The sequence below is a fragment of the Lissotriton helveticus genome, chromosome 7 (assembly GCF_964261635.1).
Source record: "Lissotriton helveticus chromosome 7, aLisHel1.1, whole genome shotgun sequence".
Taxonomy (NCBI): Eukaryota; Metazoa; Chordata; class Amphibia; order Caudata; family Salamandridae; genus Lissotriton; species Lissotriton helveticus.
Genome location: NC_136068.1, coordinates 1,283,653,890 through 1,283,666,358, shown reverse-complemented (window position 1 = coordinate 1,283,666,358; position 12,469 = coordinate 1,283,653,890). Strand labels below are relative to the sequence as shown.

Sequence of the window (12,469 nt, the reverse complement as noted above, 5' to 3'; positions counted from 1 at the left end):
ATACTCATCATCATTTGGAAGTGTATGTGGTGAAGAATGAGGAGGAGAGTTCTCAGGAGAATTTGGAGGTGAAATGTTAAGGGGAACAGGAGATGAAGGAGAAGGAAGTATAGGAGAAGAAGGGTGTATAGGAGATGTGGCAGAGTCCTCCTTCTTGACAGGCACTGCAGGTGTAGGTGCTGTGTCCGATTTCCTTTTCCTGTGTGGTGTAGTGGATACATGACCTGTCTTTGGGTCAATGTAGATCTTCTTTTGTAGAGGATCAGGTTGGAAAAGTTCTTCGCCTTGCGGAACATTTGCCGGCACCAATTTTTTCGGTTCCGGGCGTGGTTGCTGCTTGTCTTTTGCCTTAGGAGTTGTTACTGTGTCCTTTGGCGTAGGTTTTGGCACCGAAGGTATAGTTTTCGGAGTCGTACGCTGTTTCAAGGGCTTGAGCGCATCGGAATCAGGCCTTGTAGGTTTCGGTACCGAAGATATTAGCTTCGGAGTAGAAGCTGGTCTCGTCGGCCTCGAGGCGTCAGGCTTCATAGATTTGTCTTTAGAAGCCGACGGTTTCGGAGCTGGGACTTCTTTCGGTTTCGGTGCCTAGGGAGCTGGTGGGATCGGCATGTGCGGCTTGCTCAGTAAGGAGCTACCAGAAGGCTTGAGTATTTTCTTCGGAGCCGGGCTCGATGGCGGGGCTTTCAAAGTGTTTTTTCGGTCGCGACTAGGCCCCGGAGGCGGAGTGTTGACCTTTGCCTTCGATTTGGGTGCTGGGTATGTGGCAGGGGCAGTAGTACTCACGCGCTGACCCGATGGTATGGAGTCATCGGAGTCGTCTGCCTCTTTGGAGGTGATTTGGAGATCATCTGAATCTTCTTTAGGGACGAGCGGAACCTCTTCGTCGAAGATATCCACTGGTTCCGGAGCCGATCTCTGCATGTCGTGTCGACGGGCCCTCCGATCTCGAATGGTCTTCTTGGATCGAAAGGATGCAAAGGCTGTACAGCTGGATTACAGATCTCGTGATGGTCACTGTGTGGAAACTTTGCTCCACACTTGGGGCATCTTTTGAATGGCGTCCTTTCCATGAGGTGTAGGTCTCACGGCGTGGATAGGCCCAACAGCCCGTGTCGACGACCGGAATCAAGATGATGGAGTCAAGTCGACGTGTATCGATATCGAGAGTAGTTTGGTTAAGTTTGAATACGTTTTTACGCGTCGAAGTACTTGAAAAGTAGATTTCGGACCGGAGCGGAAAAGGTTAATCCGAACCCAGTGGCGGAAAAAAACAATCTAAGGATGGAGCCGATGCCCATGCGCACTATCGTCCAAGGGAGGAGTCACCTATCTCGTGACTACAAAATACTTCTTCCAAGACGACTACATGTAATCATCCGAGCCCAACACCAGGTGGCGATCTAATGCAAAGTGTAGAATCTGCAGCTCATATGCCTCGAACACATCTTTAATTAAAAAATAAAAAATAAAAAGATCTAAATAATATAAGGATACAAGTCCAACCTCCTCCCTACATTCAACCCCTCTTCAATAACAGCCAAAAATGGAGGGTATGGTGTTGGGAACTCCTACGAAAACAGTTTCTTTGTTTTATTTTAATATCCATAAAAAAAACCTAAGGCATCTAAAGACTATTCCAAAATCAGAACTCTAAGAAGAACTACCATGCAAAAGATTTTCTTCATCTTCTTTGTTAAAGAATCAGGAAAAAGGCAAAAAATAAAAAATATTTTTAAAAAACCCACCAACAGCAGACCATTAACATCATTCAAAAACACTACTAAAAAGGCAAATAAGGAAAAAAAACACTCATGCAGAAACTGTTTCTCAAGAGTTATCACAACAATGACAATGAAAAAACACCTTCAACCTTGTGTGCATGAAAATCAGATTGCAAAAATCTTTCTCTATGTTATATTTACAGCTATTTTAAATTAAAAAAAATAATAATAGCTATGTGTAACAGACTTTGAGAATTGCCTTCTTAAAAATATGCACAAGTTAATAACTACCCTGGATACAACATGGGATCTAGTTGGAGCAATTAATTATAGGTCAGTTTTGAAGATTTTCCTATCACTGTCTTCCAATTCTTAGAAAGAGGCTGCTCCTCAAACATACCTATGAGCCTGGCAAGCTCGCAAAGCCCCCAGGGTATGTGGACAGGAAGGACAGCACAGTGCGTCTCCTGCAGGGCGATATTACACAGGTGGTCGGAGAAGCAGCACAGACACTCTGTCACACTTGCATTGCACAGGTTCAACAGCACGTTTAAACCCAGCGGCTTCAGAGAACTCAGGTGCAGTTTCCAGTTGGCATCATCAAACTGTATACTGGAAGGGTTCTGTTGGTCCTGCGATAGGCTTAGCATCTCCAGATGATAGTCACAAACATAATCTTCAGCCTCAGAAGCAAATGCATCACCCTCGGCACAAACCTTGTAAGCAAAGAGTGATGAAAACAGATATTAAAAAGGTAAATGTTTATGTAGAGAAAGACAGATTAATTTACAAAGGCATTCTTATTAACCCTGTTCTACTCTCTCCGTTTCCTTCACCCGGGCTAACATGACATTCTCCTAATCTGGAAACAACTCATTTCAGTTAATTATTTTGTTCAGTCTAACCATAACCACATAGGGAGCAAAACATGGTACTCTATCAGAAAGTGAGGTTTGTAGAAGTAGGAGTACAAGTGCCTCGATTATAAATTTACTTTTACATTTCAGCAACCCTTCCTCTGGACTACTAGGATGATTTTTAGGCATCCAAGAATGCTGATGGGGAGAAGAAACTAAACATGAACCTCAGCAGATTTACCCAAAGACATTTCTCATCATGAACTACCTACATTGGGAGTCACTCCTGGAAAGGGAGTCTAATGCATAATGCTTGCAAAAAGTGTGAAACATTGTCCATGTGACTATTTCAGAGATCACAAAGCAGAAAGTGGTGCTATAAAGCCACCACTTTTGCATTCGATTGGAATATTGTTCTCAGGCGCAGTGGAATGCGCAACAGCTAAGTTGGAAGCCTCTTTGCAGGCTGATCAAAGAGCATGCAGGCTTGAATATTTACTATGGTTCTAGTAGATCATCAACTCTCCTTACGTTCAGGTGGTGAAGGATCAGGTTATCATCTGTAGCTGAATTCTTATGTAACTTTGATTTATGAATGAAGGATGACTTCAATGTAAGATCATGCCCCTACTAAAAAACACACATAGCTCCACACAAGAGAACATTTGCAGCATCCTAATCCTCATTGATAATATAACAGAACACATATGCAATAAAACAGGATGCAACTATCAAGTTCATTATGCCCAGTCGGTGAATTCCCCCAAAAATATTGAACAAATCAGAACAAAACAAAAAAAAGTACACTTTCCAGGTCCTGCTTTGATCAGTTGGTAGTCCCAATATGTGCAAGTCAGTTCCAGAGGCAATATCTGAAAGATCTTGAATGCAAGCAACAAAGGTTTGCCAGATATTATATGTTCATGAGTCAATTTTAATTGCAAGAACCACCATATTCTGTATCTCGAAACTAATGCCAAGTAAACTTCCTCCAAAAGAGGCAGTCTTTTAGATGTCTGATTTTAAGCAATAGTACAGTGAAATCTGCTGCCTGGGAAGCGGTAATGAAGGGGCTGGGGAGAGAATGAACAATATCTGCATTGTTTATGCACTGTTCAATGCTGCTACTGGGGTGTGCTGTCCCCAGTTTGTGATTGATTTGTATTACCTACTGTATTAAACCAAATATTTAAAAAAATTATATATTTTAAATGCTAATCCAATGTAAAATTAAACTAAAAGCTTTAGTCTTATTTTGAAAAGGTATAGGGCTCTTTATATATCGCGTTAGCATAAACCTTTCTGTTGTGGAGCAGTGATTCAGTACTAGCGAGTATTTTATAACAAGCAGTGGCATAGCCAATAGATATCGCCTTTGGGGGCCTTATAAGTGTTTAGGCAGAGCTATGGACTTTGCCAATGTTTATTTTATTTATTTGCAGAAAACTTTGACAGATTTGGAAACAACTGAAGAATAGTGTCAAAATCGTGATTACAATTTTTAAAAATAAAATTAAGGAAAAAAGTAAGCTTCTCAAATTTTTTATCTAAAAATGGGGTGAATTTGTAGTACTCCTTTTCGACTCTGGAACCACAATCGTAAATGTGTTTAAGCTGTGCTGTAGAAAAGTGTGGCTGCTGTGCAGCATGCAGAAAAGTTGTGATAAAAAAGTGCCAGAAGCATTTTTGTGACCTTGTATATGACCAAGAATGCATTATTTACAACAGAACGACCATATTAAAAAATGTATGTACAATAAAAAATGTCCTCATTTTACTTTTGTTCTTGCACTGCTGGCATCTTGTTTTTGTCTCTTCCAATAGCTGTTTGTTAAAGTTTTTTTTTTTGAGGGGGCATAAACAATTGGAGATTGAAGGTTGTTAACTACTACCTGTATTTTAACACGAGCGGCGCCCAGACGCTAGGGGAGAATCAACAGATGGCAGATTCCGAGAGCAGGCTGAGGTGGTGTTGAGTGATGTTGAGGTGGTAGTGGTGGTGGTGACCGGTGCTGAGGTGATGCTGAGGTGATGCTGAATGATACGTAGGTCAGGTCATGCTGAATGATACTTAGGTCTTGCTGATTGATGACGATGTGGTGGGTACTATTGCAAAGGTGAATCTGAGTGACACTGATGTGGTGTTGAGTGATGTTGGGGTGGTGCTGAGGGATACTGTGTTTGTGCTGAGTGATATTGTTGTGGCCCTGAGTGATGCTGTGGTGTTGCAGAGTGATGCTGTGGTGTTGCAGAGTGATGCTGTGGTGTTGCAGAGTGATGCTGTGGTGTTGCAGAGTTATGCTGTGGTGTTGCAGAGTGATGCTGTGGTGTTGCAGAGTGATGCTGTGGTGTTGCAGAGTGATGCTGTGGTGTTGCAGAGTGATGCTGTGGTGTTGCAGAGTGATGCTGTGGTGTTGCAGAGTGATGCTGTGGTGTTGCAGAGTGATGCTGTGGTGTTGCAGAGTGATGCTGTGGTGTTGCAGAGTGATGCTGTGGTGTTGCAGAGTGATGCTGTAGTGTTGCAGAGTGATGCTGTGGTGTTGCAGAGTGATGCTGTGGTGTTGCAGAATGATGCTGTGGTGTTGCAGAATGATGCTGTGGTGTTGCAGAATGATGCTGTGGTGTTGCAGAATGATGCTGTGGTGTTGCAGAGTGATGCTGTGGTGTTGCAGAGTGATGCTGCGGAGTTGCAGAGTGATGCTGCGGAGTTGCAGAGTGATGCTGCGGAGTTGCAGAGTGATGCTGCGGTGTTGCAGAGTGATGCGGCGGTGTTGCAGAGTGATGCGGCGGTGTTGCAGAGTGATGCGGCGGTGTTGCAGAGTGATGCGGCGGTGTTGCAGAGTGATGCGGTGGTGGCCCTGAGAGATGCTGTGGTGGCCCTGAGAGATGCTGTGGTGGCCCTGAGAGATGCTGTGGTGGCCCTGAGAGATGCTGTGGTGGCCCTGAGAGATGCTGTGGTGGCCCTGAGTGATGCTGTGGTGGCCCTGAGTGATGCTGTGGTGGCCCTGAGTGATGCTGTGGTGGCCCTGAGTGATGCTGTGGTGGCCCTGAGTGATGCTGTGGTGGCCCTGAGTGATGCTGTGGTGGCCCTGAGTGATGCTGTGGTGGCCCTGAGTGATGCTGTGGTGGCCCTGAGTGATGCTGTGGTGGCCCTGAGTGATGCTGTGGTGGCCCTGAGTGATGCTGTGGTGGCCCTGAGTGATGCTGTGGTGGCCTTGAGTGATGCTGTGGTGGCCCTGAGAGATGCTGTGGTGGCCCTGAGAGATGCTGTGGTGGCCCTGAGTGATGCTGTGGTGGCCCTGAGTGATGCTGTGGTGGCCCTGAGTGATGCTGTGGTGGCCCTGAGTGATGCTGTGGTGGCCCTGAGTGATGCTGTGGTGGCCCTGAGTGATGCTGTGGTGGCCCTGAGTGATGCTGTGGTGGCCCTGAGTGATGCTGTGGTGGCCCTGAGTGATGCTGTGGTGGCCCTGAGTGATGCTGTGGTGGCCCTGAGTGATGCTGTGGTGGCCCTGAGTGATGCTGTGGTGGCCCTGAGTGATGCTGTGGTGTTGCAGAGTGATGCTGTGGTGTTGCAGAGTGATGCTGTGGTGTTGCAGAGTGATGCTGTGGTGTTGCAGAGTGATGCTGTGGTGTTGCAGAGTGATGCTGTGGTGTTGCAGAGTGATGCTGTGGTGTTGCAGAGTGATGCTGTGGTGATGCAGAGTGATGCGGTGGTGTTGCAGAGTGATGCGGTGGTGTTGCAGAGAGATGCTGTGGTGGCCCTGGGAGATGCTGTGGTGGCCCTGAGTGATGCTGTGGTAGCCCTGAGTGATGCTGTGGTAGCCCTGAGTGATGCTGTGGTGGCCCTGAGTGATGCTGTGGTGGCCCTGAGTGATGCTGTGGTGGCCCTGAGTGATGCTGTGGTGGCCCTGAGTGATGCTGTGGTGGCCCTGAGTGATGCTGTGGTGGCCCTGAGTGATGCTGTGGTGGCCCTGAGTGATGCTGTGGTGGCCCTGAGTGATGCTGTGGTGGCCCTGAGTAATGCAGTGGTGGCCCTGAGTGATGCAGTGGTGGCTCTGAGTGATGCTGTGGTGGCTCTGAGTGATGCTGTGGTGGTGCTGAGGTAGAGGGGTAGTAAGGCAGTAGAGAGGTAGATGGGGACTAGAGGGGTTAGGAGAGGAGTAGAGGGGTAGAAGAGGGGCAGAAGAGAGGTAGAAGAGAGGTAGACGAGGGGTAGAAGGGGTAGAAGAGGGGGAGTAGAGGGGTAGAAGGGTAGCAGAGGGGTAGAAGGGGAGTAGAGGGGTAGAAGAGAGGGTAACGGGATAGAAGAGGGATAGAGGGGTAGAAGAGGGGTAGAAGATGGTTAGAGGGGTAGAAGAGGCTTAGAGGGGTAGAAGAGGGTTAGTAGAAGGGTAGAGAACAGTAGAGAGGTAAAGGGGTAGAAGAGGGGTAGAGGGGTTGTAGAGGGGTAGTGGAGGCGTAGTAGAGGGTAGAGGGTAGGGGTAGAAGAGGGGTAGAGGGGTGGTAAAGGGGGTAGTAGAGGGGTAGTGGGGCAGAGGGGTAGTAGAGGGGTAGAAGGGTAGAAGAGGGGTAAATGGGTAGAAGAGGGGTCGAAGAGAGGGAGAGGGGTAAAAGAGAGGTACAGGGGTAGACGAGAGGAAGGGTAGAGGGAGAGGGGTAGAAGAGAGGTAGAGGGGTGGTAGAGGGGTAGAAGAGGGGTAGAGGGGTAGAAGAGGCGTAGAAGAGGGGTAGAAGAGGGGTAAATGGATGGTAGAGGGGTAGAAGAGGGTTAGAGTGGTAATAGAGGGTTAGAGGGGTAGAAGAGGGTTAGAGGGGGTACAAAAGGTGTAGAGGAGTAGTTGATGGGTAGAGGAGTCGTAGAATTAGATGGAGACTAGAGGGGTTAGGAGAGGGGTAGACCAGGGGCAGAAGAGAGGTAGAAGAGAGGTAGAAGAGGGGTAGAAGAGGGGTAGAAGAGGGGTAGAAGAGGGGTAGAAGAGGGGTAGGAGAGGGGTAGGAGAGGGGTAGGAGAGGGGTAGGAGAGGGGTAGGAGAGGGGTAGGAGAGGGGTAGAAGGGTAGCAGAAGGGTAGAAGAGGAGTAGAGGGGTAGAGGGGTAGAAGAGGGGGGTAGAGGGATAGAAGAGGGGTAGAAGAGGGGTAGAGGGATGGTAGTGGGGTAGTAGAGGTGTAGTAGCGTGGAGGGGTAGAGGGGTAGTAGAAGGGTAGAAGAGGGGTATAAAAGGGGTAGAGGGGTATAAGAGGGGTAGAGGGGTAGAATGGTAGAAGAGGGGTAGAGGGGTAATAGAAGGGTAGAGGGGTAGCAGAGAGGTAGAGGGGTAGCAGAGAGTTAGTGGGATAGTAGAGGGGTAGTAGAGGGGTATTGAAGGGGTAGAAGACAGGTAGAAGAGGGGTGTAGGGGTGGTAGAGTAGGATGTGAGGGGTAGTAGAGGTGTACTGTAGTAGAGGGGCAGAAGAGAGGAAGAGTAGAGGTAGAGGGGTAGAAGAGAGGTAGAGGGTAGTAGAGGGGTAGAAAAGGGGTAGTGGGATAGTAGAGGGTTAGAGGGATAGAAGAGGGATAGAACACGGGTAGAAGAGAGGTAGAAGAGGGGCAGAAGGGGAACAAGGGGTAGCAGAGGAATAGAAGAGGGGTTGAGGGGTTGAGGGGTAGAAGAGGGGTAGGAGGGTAGAAGAGGGGTAGAAGAGGGGTAGAAGATGGGTAGAAAAGGGATAGAAGAGGGGTAGCAGATAGGTAGAGGGGTAGCAGATAGGTAGAGGGGTAGCAGATAGGTAGAGGGGTAGCAGAGGGGTAGAAGAGGGGTATAGGGGAAGTAGAGGTGTAGTAGGGTAGAGGGGTAGAAGTGGGGTCGACGAGTAGAAGAGGGGTTGAGGGGTAGTAGAGGGGTAGAAAAGGGGTAGTAGAGGGGTAGACAAGGAGTAGAGGTGTAGAAGACTAGAGAGGTAGTAGAGGGGTAGAAGAGGGCTAGAAGAGGGATAGAAGGGGGTAGAAGGAGGTAGAAGAAATGTAGAAAAGGGGTAAAAAAGGGGTAGAGGAGTTGAAGAGTAGAGGGGTAGAGGGTAGGTAGAGGGGTAGAAGAGAGGGAGAGGGGTAGAAGAGAGGTACAGGGGTAGACGAGAAGAAGTGTAGAGGTATAGAAGAGAGGTAGAGGGGTAGTAGAGGGGTAGAGGGGCAGAAGAGCGGTAGAGGCGTAGAAGAGGGGAAGAATATGGGTAAAGGGGTAGTAGAGGGATAGAAGAGGGGTAAAGGGGTAGTAGAGGGGTAGAATAGGGTTAGAGGGGTAGAAGAGGGTTGGAGGGGGTAGAGGGGTAAAAAAGGGGAAGAAAAGGGGTAGAAAAGGGGTAGAAAAGGGATAGTGGAGTAGTTGATGGGTAGAGGAATAGTAGAGGGGTAGAAGGGTAGAAGAGGGGTAGAAGAGTAGAGGGGTAGAAGAGGGGTAGAAGCGGGGTAGAGGGTTAGAAGCGGGGTAGAGGGTTAGAAGCGGGGTAGAGGGGTAGTAGAAGATGTAGAAGAGGTGTAGAGGGGTAGAAGAGGGGTCAAGGGGTAGTAGAGGGGTAGAAGAGTTGAGTAGAGGTAGAGGGGTAGAAGAGGGGTAGAGGTAGAGGGTAGAAGAGAGGTAGAGGGGTAGAAGAGAGGTAGAGGGGTAGTAGAGAGGTAGAGGGGTAGTAGAGAGGTAGAGGGGTAGAAGAGAGGTAGAGGGGTAGAAGAGAGGTAGAGGGGTGGAAGAGAGGTGGAGGGGTGGAAGAGAGGTTGAGGGTAGTAGAGGGGTAGAGGAGGGTAGTGGGGTAGTAGAGGGATAGTAGAGGGTTAGAGGGATAGAAGAGGGATAGAAGAGAGGTAGAAGAGGGACAGAAGGAGAACGAGGAGTAGAAGAGGGGTGGTAGAGGGGTAGAAGAGGGGTAGAGGGTGGTAGAGGGGTAGAAGAGGGGTAGAGGGGTAGAAGAGGGGTAGCAGATAGGTAGAGGGGTAGAAGGGTAGCAGATAGGTAGAGGGGTAGAAGAGGGCTATAGAGGTAGTAGAGGTGTAGTAGGGTATGAGGGGTAGTAGAGGTGTAGTAGGGTAGAGGGGTAGTAGAGGGGTAGAAGAGGGGTCGATGAGTAGAAGAAAGAGGAAGAGGGGTAGAGGGGTAGAAAAGGGGTAGAGTGGTAAAAGGGGGAGAGGGGTAGAAGAGTAGAGAGGTAATAGTTGGGTAGAGGGGTAGAAGATGGGTAGAAGAGGGATAGAGGGGTAGAAGGGTAGAAGAAGGACAGAGGGGTAGAATGGTATTAGAGGGGTAGAGGGGTAGTAGAGGAGTAGAAGAGGGGCAGAGTAGAGGGAGAGAAGAGAGGTAGAGGGGTAGAAGAGAGACAGAGGGGTAGAAGAGAGACAGAGGGGTAGAAGAGAGACAGAGGGGTAGAAGAGAAGAGGGGAAGAGGGGTCAAAAAGGAGGGGGAGAGGGTGGAAGAGGGATAGTAGAGGGGTAGAAGTAGGACAGTAGAGGGGTAGATGGGTGGTAGAGGGGTAGTAGGAGGGGTAGAAGAGGGGTAGAGGGGAAGAAAAGGGGTAGAGGGGTAGAAGATGGGTAGAAGAGGGATAGAGGGGTAGAAGGGTAGAAGAAGGACAGAGGGGTAGAATGGTATTAGAGGGGTAGAGGGGTAGTAGAGGAGTAGAAGAGGGGCAGAGTAGAGGGAGAGAAGAGAGGTAGAGGGGTAGAAGAGAGACAGAGGGGTAGAAGAGAGACAGAGGGGTAGAAGAGAGACAGAGGGGTAGAAGAGAGACAGAGGGGTAGAAGAGAATAGGGGAAGAGGGGTCAAAAAGGAGGGGGAGAGGGGTGGAAGAGGGATAGTAGAGGGGTAGAAGTAGGACAGTAGAGGGGTAGATGGGTGGTAGAGGGGTAGTAGAGGAGGGGTAGAAGAGGGGTAGAGGGGAAGAAAAGGGGTAGAGGTGAAGAAGATGGGTAAAGGGGTAGTAGAGGAGTAGAAGAGGGGTAAAGGGGTAGAAGAGGGGTAGTAGAGGGGTAGAGGGGTAGAAGAGGGTTGGAGGGGGTAGAGGGGTAGAAGAGAGGTAGATGGGTAGAAGAGAGGTAGATGGGTAGAAGAGAGGTAGAGGGGTAGAAGAGAGGTAGAGGGGTGGAAGAGAGGTAGAGGGGTGGAAGAGAGGTAGAGGGGTGGAAGAGAGGTAGAGGGGTGGAAGAGAGGTAGAGGGTGGAAGAGAGGTAGAGGGGTGGAAGAGAGGTAGAGGGGTGGAAGAGAGGTAGAGGGGTGGAAGAGAGGTGGAGGGGTGGAAGAGAGGAAGTGTAGAAGTAGAGGGATAGAAGAGAGGTTGAGGGTAGTAGAGGGGTAGAAGAGGGCAGTGGGGTAGTAGAGGGATAGTAGAGGGTTAGAGGGATGGAAGAGAGATAGAACAGGGGTAGAAGAGAGGTAGAAGAGAGGTAGAAGAGGGGCAGAAGGAGAACTAGGAGTAGAAGAGGGGTGGTAGAGGGGTAGAAGAGGGGTAGAGGGTAGAAGAGGGGTAGAAGAGGGGTATAGGGGTAGAGGGGTAGAAGAGAGGTAGATGGGTAGAGGGGTATCAGATAGGTAGAGGGGTAGCAGATAGGTAGAGGGGTAGAAGAGGGCTATAGAGGTAGTAGAGGTGTAGTAGGGTATGAGGGTAGTAGAGGTGTAGTAGGGTAGAGGGGTAGTAGAGGGGTAGAAGAGAAGAAAGGGGAAGAGGGGTAGAAAATGGGTAGAGGGGTAAAAGGGGAAGAGGGGTAGAAGAGTAGAGAGGTAATAGTTGGGTAGAGGGGTAGAAGATGGGTAGAGGGGTAGAAGAGGGATAGAGGGGTAGAAGGGTAAAAGAGGGACAGAGGGGTAGAATGGTATTTGAGGGGTAGAGGGGTATTGGAGGGGTAGAAGAGGGGCAGAGTAGAGGGAGAGAAGAGAGGTAGAGGGGTAGAAGAGAGGTAGATGGGTAGAAGAGAGGTAGAGGGGTAGAAGAGAGGTAGAGGGGTAGAAGAGAGGTAGAGGGGTAGAAGAGAGGTAGAGGGGTAGAAGAGAGGTAGAGGGGTAGAAGAGAGGTAGAGGGGTAGAAGAGGGGTAGTAGAGGGGTAGAAGAGAGGTAGAGTAGAGGTAGAGGGGTAAAAGAGAGGTAGAGTGGTAGAGAGAGCAAGTGAAGAGGTAGAGGGGCAGAAGAGAGGTAGAGGGGTAGAGGGGTAGTAGAGGCGTAGAGAAGGGGTAGAAGAGGGGTAGAGGGGTAGTAGAGGGTTAGAGGGGTGGTCAGAGGGGTAGAGGGGTAGTAGAGGGTTAGAGGGGTAGTAGAGGGTTAGAAGAGGGGTAGAAGAGAGGTAGAGGAGAGGGGTAGAGTAGAGGTAGAGGGGTAGAAGAGAGGTAAAGTAGAGGGGTAGAAGAGAGGTAGAAAAGGGATAGAGGGGTAGAAGGGTAGTTGAGGGGTAGAGGTGTAGAAAAGGGGTAGAGGAGTAGAAGGGTAGAGGGGTAGTAAAGGGGTACAGGGGTAGAAGAAGGGTCGAGGGGTAGAAGATGGGTCGAGGGGAAGAAGAGGGGTAGAGGGATGGTAGAGGGGTAGAGGGATGGTAGAGGGGTAGTAGCATAGAGGGGTAGAGGGGTAGTAGAGAGGTGGAAGAGGGGTATACAAGGGGTAGGTGGGTGGAAGAGGGGTAGAAGATGGGTAGAGGGTAGAAAAGGGGTAGAGGGGTAGAAGAGTAGAGGGGTAACAGTTGGGTAGAGGGGTAGAAGATGGGTAGAGGGGTAGAAGATGGGTAGAGGGGTAGAAGAGGGATAGATGGGTAGAAGGGTAGAAGAGGGACAGAGGGGTAGAATGGCATTAGAGGGGTAGAGGGGTAGTAGAGGGGTAGAAGAGGGACAGAGTAGAGGTGTAGAATAGAGGTAGAGGGGTAGAAGAGACAGAGGGGTAGAAGAGAG

At 49.3% G+C, this 12,469-nt stretch overlaps 1 protein-coding gene across 4 annotated transcripts in view; it reads right to left on the bottom strand.

Annotated features, from left to right (window-relative positions):
* TMEM94 (transmembrane protein 94) overlaps positions 1-12,469 on the bottom strand; it is a 968,231-nt gene that overhangs the window by 478,239 nt on the left and 477,523 nt on the right. For all 4 annotated transcript variants that reach the window (XM_078654522.1, XM_078654523.1, XM_078654524.1 and 1 more), the window contains one exon: positions 2,122-2,437. In XM_078654522.1, coding sequence (XP_078510648.1) covers positions 2,122-2,437 — 316 coding nt within the window. The remainder of the gene's footprint in view (positions 1-2,121; positions 2,438-12,469) is intronic.